Below are 12,821 nucleotides of genomic sequence, written 5' to 3'. Positions count from 1 at the left end.
CCCAGGGAGCAGCAGAGACGGAGGGAAAGGCTCACGCCGCGGGTCCCTGGGCAGCTCGGCAGCAACATTAAGAGGCTCCATGGGGAACTGTGTTCAGCCCTCGTTAGCAGGAAGGATGGGCAGCGAAGCACGGAGGTGAGAGAAGTGGCGAGCACACACGTGCACAGGAATTAGAAGAGAAAATGGCAGGAACGCTGTGGGCTGAAAGCGAGCCCCAAACCCAGCCTCCCCCAGGACAGGACCAGAGAGCTACATCACTTACAACAGCCATTTCAAATGAAACTAACATTAAAAATAAAATAAAGAAACACAGCATGTTTCAGCACCACACAGGCTGATGGGGACAGCAGGGTCCTGCTCAGCAGACAGGTCCCTGACCTGGGAGGAAGCCTCGGTCCCTGGGGGACAGGGAGAGGAGAGGGAGAAGCCATGAGATGCTGACAGCATCCTCTTCTCCCGAAGTCTGCGCTGCTGGAGGCTGGGGCCTTGCTGGGACTTACAGACCCCACCAGCGCTGCACACAAAAGAGTAACCAGATCCATTTGCAATTAAACAGCACGCCCTGGTCTATTGATCACTCCCATTGATTGCCCAGAGGGAAACACCAGCCGACCCGGGGTCAGATCCGGCTCCCCCTGCACCAGTCTCCTTACCCCCCACTGTTCAGTCAAATGACTTGTCTGTCCACAGGCTGCCCTGTTTTATGTGGGTGACCTGTGCCAGGCGTGGGGTTACCCCGACCGTGGGGGTCCCTAAGGGGTTGTTCCACAGCCCAGAACAGACACCCATCCCGAACCTGCCAAACAGCTGCACCAAAACAGAAACACAGCCCAGGGGCTGGGGAGCCGCACAGAAAGGAGCATCGGAGCTGCAAAAAAGTGGGGCTGCCGTGAAGGATGACTGTCCTCTGTGAGGAGCAACCCCAATTTAAACGGGGACACGATGGCTGCAGTGTGGTCAGACCTGTCCTAGAGATCCAGACACCTCCCCTAGCCCCTCACCGCAGAGCTAGCCCCTACAAAGAGGCCATCAGGCTTATACCCAGCGTTTAATTTTCTAAGAAACTGAAGCTTTACGAAATCTTGCATGAATAAAACATGTCTCTGAGGTATTTTAAAAGCAGAATCGAGAAGACCCGACAGCTTTGTGGGAGCTGCAACTGCTGCTCTTAACATCACCGCCCTACAGCATCCTTCTGGTGCTGAGCAGCTTCCTGCAGCCAGGGACAGCAGCTGGAAACAGCACCAAGACTCACCGGCTCGGCCTGTGCTGCTCAAGGAAACAGATAAGCAAACGATAACCAAGGAGTAAAAAGGCAGTATCTTTCAAACATCCTTTAAAAGTCTAGGCATTTAGAAGGAATTTTTTTTTTTTCTTTCTTTTTTTTCCTGATTTACAGTTTGATGGTCCTTTTATCTACTTTCACATGAACCGAGGAAAGCTAGAATGTGCCTACTCAATCAATGTGAGTTTGTGCTGGCCCATTCAGGGTATATATTATTTTGCTTTTATAGTTTATTTTAAATAAAAAGTATAATTAAAGAAAATAAACCACCCACTTCATAACATTTATACAACGAAGACTTTATTTATTTTATTTACGTTTTGGTGGGCAAGGCACAGCATGCAGTTAGCTTTCCGTGATACTTAACAAAGCCGCATTTGAAATTTAAAATCTTTAAGGAAATGAACAAATTCTGCGGAGGAAGGGCAGTTGAGCAAAGAGACTTCTTACATTACCCTAGGTAATTGTGCATATATACGTTTCTGCGTGCCTCTCTCTACTCCAAAAACATATCCATGACTTGGATGCTTTAAATCAAAAAGCAATTTCAGTCTGTAATTCTCAAATAAATAATTAAACACATTTTATCTCCTACAGTATTGCTTCTATTCATTCTAATCCCACTGACAGGAATGCAGCAACATACCCCACATCCTTAAAATAACAAAACAAAACACAAGATACCAACCAGAAGGCCTGGAAATGTTTATAATTCAACTTTTCAACTCTTTTGGCTGCAGCCAGAAGCTACAAAGAAAGCTCTATGCTGGCTCCCTCGAAGGAGGCAAACCCGGAGATAGCTGTGCAAACCGCAAAACCTGCCCGCTCGCATGAGGCAGCTCTAGCTTTGGGAGGCATACATCACTCAATTTGGGTGGAAGTTCATAAATTATCCACTTTTGCAGCCTAACTGAGTTTTACAAAGTTGACCGGACAGTGCGGTTAAGGTGAATGGTCTCTCCGACCTGTCCATCATATTTTCACAGACAGCTGCTATGGATAGGGATGGTTTTATCCTGAACTACTATAAAATACATATAACATAGCTAACAGGGGAGACAGAGAAGGCTTAGAGCTTCCCAGAACCATCAAAATTAGAAAACGGCAAGAAGACTGAAAGACTGCACTTAACTGCACTATTTTCTGTGTTTGATTTTGTTTTGAAACGTGACTAACTGGCTGTGACTTGGGTGATTATCTTGGTTACCCATATTGTTTGAAAATCAAAGTCCTCCTTCCCAGGCCACTGTGTAATTATACATATGCATATGCAAGAAAGCTAATGTGCTCATCCAGGCAGTGAGAAAATTAGATAGAACTTTTCCAAGAGAGGATGCTGGGAGGGGCTTACACACTGGATTTTGCAGTAGTTCGGGGTATTCAGTATTGCCAACCCCCCCAAGCATTTACAAATCACAAACCATCTTTAAAGACAGGTTAAAACCAAAGTATTTGGGCTTATTTTCATCTACCTGCTGGCTTTGAAGCACAGAAGAATCAGAATTCTAGGCTTTTCTCTGTGGCCAAGAAGATTAAATTCTTGCTTAAAAAAATTAAATTAAAGCTTACATTCTTGTACAATCCTCTGAGGGCCTGGGTTTCATGAAAAACACAGAATATTGTAGGGTTGTGATAAAATCACAAGAGATGCAACACGGGGAGTAGAGCAGCTGCAGAGCATCCTGAGCACTGTATAAATCACAGCAATGTGGTTGCTATCTAAATAAGTGCATTACTTATTTATTATTACAGATGCTGCTGTGGAAGTTTTTGCATGCCTGTAATTACGGTGGACTCTTGTACCAGATTCAGCTGTAAATTATCATCCCTCTCAAGTTCACTGACCGTACAGGTCTAATCACCCACAAGATGGTGACTTCATCAAAACATAACCAGAACCTGGGGATAAAATGGAGATCAAGAGACAGGAGGCATCTCTGCTTCTCCAGCATCTCAGACCCCGCTGTGGACCCCACACAGGAAACTGGAAAAATTTATATTGCTCCTGACCTCCATTTATCTAAAACACAGCAATCGCCTGAGCGGGCGCTGTGAGAGTTGTTGGCCCTGCGTCCATGCAGACCTTCTCGTGATGGAAAGCTCTACCTCTCAGCACAGTAAGGTGGAGGCCCTGAAGGAGAGGTGGACTTGGTTACAGGAGATGCTGTCCCAGCCCAGACAGAGTATCTCCATCCCTGCCAGATGGAGGGGGCCAGAAGCAGAGCAAAGCAGGCGAGTGGCACAGTAAGCACAGGAGACACTGGGCTCTCGATTCCCCTGCCAACGCTGAGCAACCATCAAGCTGTGCTGCTGTAAACCCGCGCCACGCACATTATTTTGAGCTCAGCTACGTTCAGGTTGTTTTCTGCTTCCCCGGGCGCTCTCAGGTTCCTCCCAGAGAGCTGCCCTGCTGCCCTCCCATCCCGTCCCTGCCCCTCCTTTCCCCTCTCACCCCATCACACAGTAATAACCATCAGTTTTTAACAGCGTGTCCTACGCTGGAGGTTTTGTAGTTCCAGCTTTTAAAATGATTTAGTGTGACAGTTTAGTGCTGAATTAAAAAAAAAAAAAAAGGAAGAGAAGAAGCAGAGAGAAAAAGGAAAGACAGTCCCCCTTAAGGCAACAACATTATGGAGCAGTGATCTCAGAGGAACAAGGGTTCTTCTCTGGTTCAGATGTGCTTGTCAGAGCTCAGTGTCGTCTCTGAACAAGAAATCTCTCTTGCTGGCCCAAGGCACAGTTTTGTGGTCAAGAGGACAGAAAATAAAGGGAGGGAACTTCAAAGAACCATAAGCTGCATTAGCCCGCTGGGGCGGGTGGCTGCGGCACATCCCATGGCTGACAATTACGACCTGCACGCCGAGAAAGCTTGCCTCCCTCTTGTCAGAGGGATAAGACACAGGCTGTGAGCTTTAGAGCTTTGAGGACGTGTACAGTTCATGATGAAAGATAGCACTTCAAAGCCCTCTGCCTAGAAACCCAGGGAGAAGTGAGAGCGGAGGGTAAGCAATCTTTTTTTCCTGGGGGGTGCATATGCGGGGGAAGGATAAGACTTATTTTCACTGTCATTTATTACTGCCATGAAAATGAAGCCCTGCACTGTTTATGGAATCTCTCATTAAAAGGATCTCTTGATAAATCGCTTGATAAACATTCATTAATTAAGTCTCTCAGCACACTTGGCTGACAAGCATTAGTCTTCATTTTGCAGGAGGGGGGAAATTGAGGCATGGAGCTCAGTGAGCCCCCGACCAGCCCAGGGCAGAGCTGGGTCCCAGCCAGTACCACCAGACAGAAGGATTACACTGTTCCCTCCGTGTCCAGCTTGATTTTGACCCAAAGACAGTAGCAATGTACTAGGCTTCTACAAACTTCAAAGCCCTGGTCCCTCCACTGCTGCACAGTGTCCCCTGGGGCCACAGGGCAGATGTGGCTGCGCAGGTCTGGCTCCTCCGTGGGCTTCTCAGCAGATGCTCTGGGGGCTCCTCGACACCCCTTTCATCTTCCCCTCCACACCCACACCCTGCCTGGGGCTACAAACAGGGACACCTTAGCTGCTGCCCAGCCCCACTCACTCTGCGATGGAGATTTTCCTCATCAGGGCCCTTGACCAATGCTAAAGCCATTTGAGAAACATCTACTTTAAGATGTCCATTTCACCCCAACCCCACCAGTGGCCCTGGGTTCAAACACTGGGGACTCAGCAGGTGTCCCGGGCCGCAGGTACAAGGTTATTGTGGTAGAAAAGGCATCTCCTCTCCTGCTTTCCCTGGCACACAGCAGGTCTGGAGCAAGGAGGGGTGGGAGAAGGCTCAACCACCTCCAGCCAGACCCACCAGAGAAGCCCCAGCAGGAGGGAGCCAGCAGCGGGACTGTAACACTCAAATCCTTACAATATAAACTATCCCACCCCCCACACACTTAAAATATTACCACAGCAAGCGAGCAGAGGTCCTTACAGAGACTCAGGAGTGAGTGTCACTCTTGCCTCCCTAGACCAACATGGCATCTGCCCTCCCATCAGCCACACCGTCTCCCTCTGCCACATCCCCCAGCTTGGGGATGGAGGGACGGATCCGGCTTTCGCCTACACCCCCCCTGCCCCGCACGGCACTTGTCCTTCAGAAAAAGCAAGGGACTAGCTGGGGGATTCCTGTGAGAAAGGAGCTGCACGAGAGGGCAAACAGACCTTTATTATTTGTTTATCGATTTATTCACCAGGAGGATGTAACACCCGGCCCTCGGCAGCAAATGCCCTTGTAACTCAGCGCTGCAGCGACAAGTTGGCTAAACAAATGCTTTTCTGCCTCAGAAAACAAAGACCTGTCTGCACAGCAGATCAGGGATTCTCTGCTTTTATTTTTAATTATTATTTCCTTACACAGAGGATTTAATCTCCTCTTCTCCTGGAAGCTCAAAGTGCCCCATTCAGCTTATGTCACAGCTGTGACTACTGAGGTCACCCCGGGTCAGGACACCTCTCTCCACCGCATAATAGCGACCGGTCCCCAAAGTGGACATCTCTGCCCTGCATCTGTTGTTGCAGATGAACTGGTGTCAAAAGGAGGAGCAGCAGCACCAGCACCATGGGCAGGGAGGGGGGGAAGACAAACCTCACCCCGAGAGCCCCAGACAAAAGACGCTGCTCCTCAGGCCTTTTGTGGAGCTGTGAAATATGGTCAAAGGTTACGTTTTACAGCTGTTCCATCCTCAAATAAGCAAAACCCGTCGATCTTAATACTTAATTGCATCGCTAAGCTGCTGATCAACTAGGATGGCAGAAAACAAATACGCTTGGGCCAAACGCATCCCCGGGGAAAGTTTGTGGGAACAGGGGGAGTTGCACCAGACAACGAATCCCCTTTATTGTGTTTTAAAAGCCTGGTTACCTTCAATAAAAGCTGTAGCGTGGGTGCCGCAGATTCGCTAGTTAATATCTCTCCAAAAAGGCCGCGAGTGTTTACAAAGGCAGGGCACAGTGCAAATGCCCACAGGAGAGGCCAAGCACGTGCCGCGCCGCGCGTGTGCCCATCAGGAAACCGTGTTGAGCTAATCCCCTCCCCGCGCAGCCACCGCGGCTCCAGCCCTGCAGAACACGGGCCTTAAATCAACGCTCTTATCTCACAAAAGGAATTTCAGCACAACGCTTTGAAAGTCACTTTCTCCGGGCCATATGGCATGGCGGAGCCCCGTCCCGTCGGAGCGGCGTTCATTTGCATGTGCGAGAGACAAATCTGGCTCTCGTGGCGCGGGAGTGATAACAGGACGAGGGGTAGAATTTAGTGCTGTTTGGGTTTCTGCACAAAAATCTCGCCGAGGCAAATTTCTCTCACCTCTCAACGCAAGTGCCAAACGCTGAGGCAGCCCCCAGCAGAGCCTGCCCGCCCGTCACAGCCCCTGCCCTTCAGCAAAGCTCCACGGGTAGAGGGCCAGGATAAAAGAGAATCCAAGACAAAAAAAAATCAGGATCTGAACCCAAACCTTCCCAAAGCTGGAAATGTCTACACCCACAGCAAACCAAACAGGAACAGTCACAGGGATATAAACAGCCGTGAACACAGACTTCAAGACAGCGGATTCACAGCCAGTCACACATTTAACTTCCTGATAGGGAGGTATTTTGAAAACTCATGTTGCTGAGCTGCTCTGTGATATGAAGGGGTGGGGGATCTCAGGCTTCAAGCACGAGGAGGAGCCAACAAAGCTGCTAACGCTTCAACAGAAGCCTCTCCAGCAGATCTCTGTGCCATCCATTTATGCAGGATGGCAAGATTTTTGTTTTGCTGAAGCGGTGCCGTATGGGCAATCTGCTTTGCCTTATCAGCGAGCCAAGGCTGAGAGAATGCTCTTCACCATTTGTTTAAACTTCCCTCCTTCCCCCAGATAAAGCTGCATACTTTTGTAAAAATATCTGCAAATGTAATAACATAATGGGCTTGTCATCAGTTTCCACATATGGAATTGAAAACCTGCAAAGCTTGGAAAGAAGAAGAATTCCTAATACTCACTGCTGCTAAAGAGCCCAGCTATAAACCGGGCCTGGCTCCAGGTGATGGAGCACACAACCACCAAAACTCCTTTCCATGGCCAGCACCTACTCCTACACAACTGCAAATTATTCCTTTCTTGGCCCTCTTGAAATAATGCAAGAAGGTTATTTCATCACCTTTTATAAATGGGCCTCATCGCCCCTCTTTGGGGTATTTGCCTGTCTCTCACATTCATTGTTGCTCTGAACTGATTTCATTCTGTAGCTCCGTGCTGGGAATGGTGCAGAAGAGCCACATGTCCTGACGATTCCTTCAAAGCCACACCACCAACCTCATCACGTGACAAAGCAGAGCCATGCCTAGCACCATGCCTTCCCTCACCTACCACACTTTGCCCTCCAAGGCTGTTTCTGCAGTATTTTTGCCCAGCACCCATCCCAGTGAGAATATCCCCAGGAACACATGAAACTAGAGTAGCCCTGTTTTACGGCTGTACTGAGCCTTCAAAAGAGGGCTCGGTGTATTTAGAGACATGTCACTGTACCTCCTGAGGGGAATCTGAACCGGCGCAGTCTCTTAGCAACACCCAGCACGTATCACAGGTAACTCAATTAATAGTAATAGTGGGAGCCGGAAGCCAAAACCCTGCAACGTGCCGGGCACCTTCCACCGTGGCTTGGAGACCCGAAGGGTACAGACACCAATGCTCTGTGCACACTGGCAGGAAAGGGATGTGCAAGCTCTTGTAAGGATAATAGAGATAACACCTAAATATTGCTTTGTTTAAAAGAACTGAGGATTTGACTGTATTAGAGGGAAAAGCATATCCCCTACAGTAAAGGCTGATTTCTCCTTTGTCAGTAATCCCTCTCCCTAAGACATTTGTTACAAATCTGACTGGTAGGGAAGAAGTCCCACCCCACACTGAGACAATACAGCTCTAAATTTTAACTTAATCACCACAAGCCTGTAAAGCTGCTCTTTATGACCATGTGTGTGGCAAAATTAAAGGCGCTGGCAAAACCGACGTCCTGTCATTTGCACGACACGCATTCACAACTCAAATCTCCTGCTGAGGAAAGCGTTTCTCCAGATCACTTACCTTTATTTGCTGCAGGGGAGAACAGCTTCTCAGAGCCTACAGAAGCCTGCAAAAGAAAGAGAAGAAGCGGGTGAGTAATACTGAAGGAGAATTTAGGCAGGCTTGCTCACAAAAACACAGCTCATAAAACAAGTCGGGTATCTGTAGACCTGCAGTTACACATTGCACCTGGAGGGTGCAATGTTGTGCCATTGAAGAACAAGCATGCATCCTGAGGAGATGGGAGCAAAGCGTGTACAAGGACTGTCCTGATCTCACCCAACTAACATCCTCCTGTCTCGTTTATTTAGGCAGCCATGCAATGCACAGCTATTTTATCCATGATTCTTCGTATAAAAACAAAACCAGTGAAACTGCTATCAAGCTGAAGAAAAAAAACAACCCAACAAACCAAAAAAAAAAAAAAACCAAAACACCAACCAAAACATTTCAAAGCCTCTCTGATTGAAAATAAGCTCATTTCTTGCTGAACATGCAAAATGTAATTTGTGTGTTGGAAACACAAGTTGCAGCTGAACACATCTGTATGGAAGGAGGTGTTATATAATAAATATTATGCCAAATGACAGGTACATGCTGCTATGCACTTAGTTGAGTATGAAATAAAACGACTTCCTCTTGGAAGAAGCCCGTCTCCTTGCAAACTGGGCTGCACTATGCTGTTTGAACTCCACGGCAGTGTATCTGTGCTCCTCACAGCTCTGGGAAATAGTTAAAGAAATCCAATTAACCTAAACCTTGTAAACAGCTTCATGATAATCAGGGTCACTGGGTTACAGACAAGATGATAATGACAGACAGGGGGAAAAAAAAAAAAAGTCCATTCATCATAAATAAAGCTTTTATGAGTTAATTTGATGGCTTCCTTCCCTCCCCCACTGATATCAAACAGTCAACCTATTTCAGCATAAGCTTTTCCTCCTCGCTATCTGATAAAATAGCAAGTAGCCTCTACAGAATCAAAGCTGGTCTGGGAGCAGGGAGCACGATCAACATTACTTCCATCTACAAGATAGTCGAAAATATCCTCAACGTTTTGGCACTGACGGCTGCACGAATAAAATGGGGTGAAGTACAAAGCTGACGAGCAAAAGATACTGGAAGTGAAAAAAGCTTTTCTCCCCCAGTTCTGCTTTAAAAACAATGAATTAATTCAACACATGGCTGAACTAAGTTGATTTTCTTTTTGATTTTATTGATTTTATTCTAAGGCGCCTTGGGAGATTTGCATGATAAAGAGCACTATGCACTGTATTACATTGTTACATTTTTTAAATGACGACTCAGAAGGAACAAAACAAATAGTAAAATGCAAGAAGATCTGCATGAGATATAGTAAGAAGCAAGAAAGAGTGATCTATTAATGTTATTTCTAAGAAAAGTGGCACTGCAAGCACTGAATGTCTTACTTAATGCAAATGCATAAAAAAGAGAGGGAAAACAACATGAAAAATAGGTTGAGGCTGAGACACATAAGAAAGAAATTCTGAATCATGTCCACGACAAAGCTGCACGTGTAGCTGTGGCATGTATGATCGTTACACAGCTCAGCAAAAGGACCCTAAAATCTTAGGGAAAATCAGTTACCTGCACGATCCCTTCACTGCATGGATTAAAGAGAGGAAGAACCAGGATTAAACAAGGTTTTGCCTGGGCTGGTTTGCAAAGAAAGTGTAACAGCGTCACACAGCAGCAACAACAGTGGTGCATAAAACGTTTTGACAGCCAACTCTGAATTTACAACCCATTGTTCAGAGATTTTTCACTTATAACCAACACGAAGTCCCCACGGGTGCAGAACCCATCTGTGGGCTGGGGGAACTCACCCACGCCAACAGCTCACACAGAGCCAGGGTCTAGCCTCAGAGCGCCCGGACATGGGGCAGGTGGATACATCAGATTCCCCCATTTTATAGGCAACGAAACCTCGGCCTGGCCTGCACTGAAGGCCCAGCAGTAAACGGGCAGCTGAGCCACAAGCCCTAAGTGCTGGTCCCCGAGGCCGGGGTGTGCAGCCCGGGAGAGGAGCCGGGAGAGCTGCCCTTCCCAGGATATCCCAGCCAGGAGAAGCTCCGAGCCTTCCCTGGGCTGCAGAGCCAGGTCCTGCCCTTGCCACCTCATGGCAACCACCAGCTCCCTCCCTTCTGCGTCACTCAGCACCGAGGGTTTAATGCCGACTGGCACTGGTTAATCACGAGCTAAAGATCTCAGCGTTACAGGCCCAATCTATAGGAAAAACAATGTTTAAGGAAGTCAAGCAAGAAAATACACTTTTAAGAGAAAGCCACACGGATTAGGGCTCCGTCTCCCGATAGCAGCGTGTGGCACCGCCTTCAGCAATCACAGTCAACATTTGCAGAGCAGCGTTTTCAACATCACAGTCATGGTTTACAGACACGAACCTTCACACCTAGAGTTTACAGTAACTTTTGCTCTCACTTCTGGTGATTTCTAGCTCCAGATCTGAGCGGTTTTTGGCACGAGCACCGTTCTGAAACAGTGAACGCCTGTGCTATAGGATATGCTGCGAGCTGCTGGGAAGGCAGGAGGGAAGCTGGGGGAGGAAGAGCCTGAATACATCATTCAATTCCATCAGTCACCCTTTAAAGGAAGCATACAATAAAACCTATGTGTCTGAGGGAGCCCGCTAATGAGTGAAAAAATCCAGCAAACCAATGCATCTGCTAAAACAAGTCCACTCCCAAATTTTCTGCTGCTTCAAGCAAATCATTTGCATATGTTTAAGAAGGGATTAAAAAAAAAGAAGTGGAATTCTTCCCTTGTGAGCAAAACCAGGCGTTTGGAGTCCTTTATGTGGATGGGTTCAAGCCATCCCAGGAAATCACAGGTTTTTTTCATTAGAGAATGAGACTAGAAATTTCCTTTTCCTCTCTTTCGCTGCCTCCTGCCCATCTCCACCTCAACACCCCCTCGGGGACGAGGGCAGCTGGAGCAGCGCTGGGCACCCCTTTGGGCTCTCACTGCCCCCCACGTCCCTTTTGGTTGCTGAACAAGGCAGTCCTGCGCCTGAAGCCAACAGAGAAGGGACACCTCACCTCCAGCCTTCACGTGCCGCTCATCTCACCACCCTGGAGCACCACAGCAGGGCCCACCACAGGCACATTCTCACAAAAGCTGTTGCTTGGCAAGTCCCACCCTCACCCCCAGTAACGACCTCTGCATCTTAAGCACAGCTAACATCTGTCCCCAGGTGACACACACACAAGTGATTTTGGAGACCAGCACGGTTTCTGAGGTAGTCTCACACTGCTTTTAAAACGCAGCACCCCCTCTGATGCTGTGCTAGGATCCACACCAAGCCTTACAGTCCCACTTTGTGGTCTATTCAACACAGTTAGCAATTCTCTGCCCCATTTTGATTTTCTTTCATTTCTACAGCAGATCTAAAGGGGAAAATGTCTCCACCCAGTTCTGTGACTGAAACCTGGCTGAACACACCCCAGAGACAAAAAACATTTCTGCCCTCTTCTGCTTTGCAAAGAGCAAGTAGAGGAGTGATGCTCCAGTCCCTCATCCTTCCTCTCCTTCCTCATCCCCTCCCCATATAACCACTGATTCCATTTTCAGCACTAAAAGCTTTGCAAAGGCAGCTTTCTTCTCAAAATGTAAGGTGGTAACTACAAAAGATGTAGCACACCCTCTCCTCTGAAGGTGAAGAGTGAGGCACACAAAATCCTTGCCTCATTCATCCTGCTTCCCACTAACTCAGGGCAGCTGAAAGGTGCAAGAGCTCTTACAGATGAATAATTTAATGATTATATATAACAGAACAACATCATCTGACAGAGACAACATTATAAACTATGTCAGGTCTCACAGTAATTATTTCGCCCCCCTTTCTCTGCAGTCTATAAAATGGCTAACAGGGAATAAAACCATTCCTTATCACCAATAACAGAAGCTCTGCGGATCTCCAGGCAGTCTCCTGGAGCACCCAATGCCAGATCCAAGCCTGATATTCAGGTGCCTTATCGCAAGACTTTGGGAAGTTGCTAATAAGGCTGCAATTCTGATTCACAAGGAGCAAGACCCCATGGTGTCAGGGACCTGGTAGGCACGTTTTGTACAGGCAAAAGCCAAGCATTCCCTCCAAATTTGAGACCAGTATGGCAGGCAGAAGGAAAAGGAGGCAATAAAATACAGTTTACATTTTATTTCTGGAGAGCTGCCTATCTTCTCAAGAGCCAAGAGCCAGTCTCAAGAGAGACTGTTTTCACACTGTTACTGAACTTAGCAAGCACTAAAAAGCTCTCAAGAAAACTCTTCTCCAGGAGATTTTCAAACTAGAAGTGTTGGATTCACTTAGAGAAAGTTTCGGCATAAAGCATGGACACTACCTGAAAATTCTGGATCAATTTCATTCTGTCCTTTGATCTGTTTCCCCTGCTTTTAGCTACCACTCCAATGCCACTTGATCGCTTGT

The 12,821-nt window shown here is 47.4% G+C and overlaps 1 protein-coding gene across 13 annotated transcripts in view; it reads right to left on the bottom strand.

The window, feature by feature from the left end:
• The window catches only part of FBRSL1 (fibrosin-like 1), a 398,274-nt gene that overhangs the window by 51,657 nt on the left and 333,796 nt on the right, over positions 1 to 12,821 (bottom strand). For all 13 annotated transcript variants that reach the window (XM_014964408.1, XM_014964416.1, XM_014964353.1 and 10 more), the window contains one exon: positions 8,378 to 8,423. In XM_014964408.1, coding sequence (XP_014819894.1) covers positions 8,378 to 8,423 — 46 coding nt within the window. The remainder of the gene's footprint in view (positions 1 to 8,377; positions 8,424 to 12,821) is intronic.

This window comes from Calidris pugnax, unplaced genomic scaffold (genome assembly GCF_001431845.1).
Source record: "Calidris pugnax isolate Ruff unplaced genomic scaffold, ASM143184v1 scaffold32, whole genome shotgun sequence".
Classification (NCBI taxonomy): domain Eukaryota; kingdom Metazoa; phylum Chordata; class Aves; order Charadriiformes; family Scolopacidae; genus Calidris; species Calidris pugnax.
The sequence above is the reverse complement of the archived record's forward strand: the minus strand, read 5'-3'. Positions and strand labels throughout refer to the sequence as shown.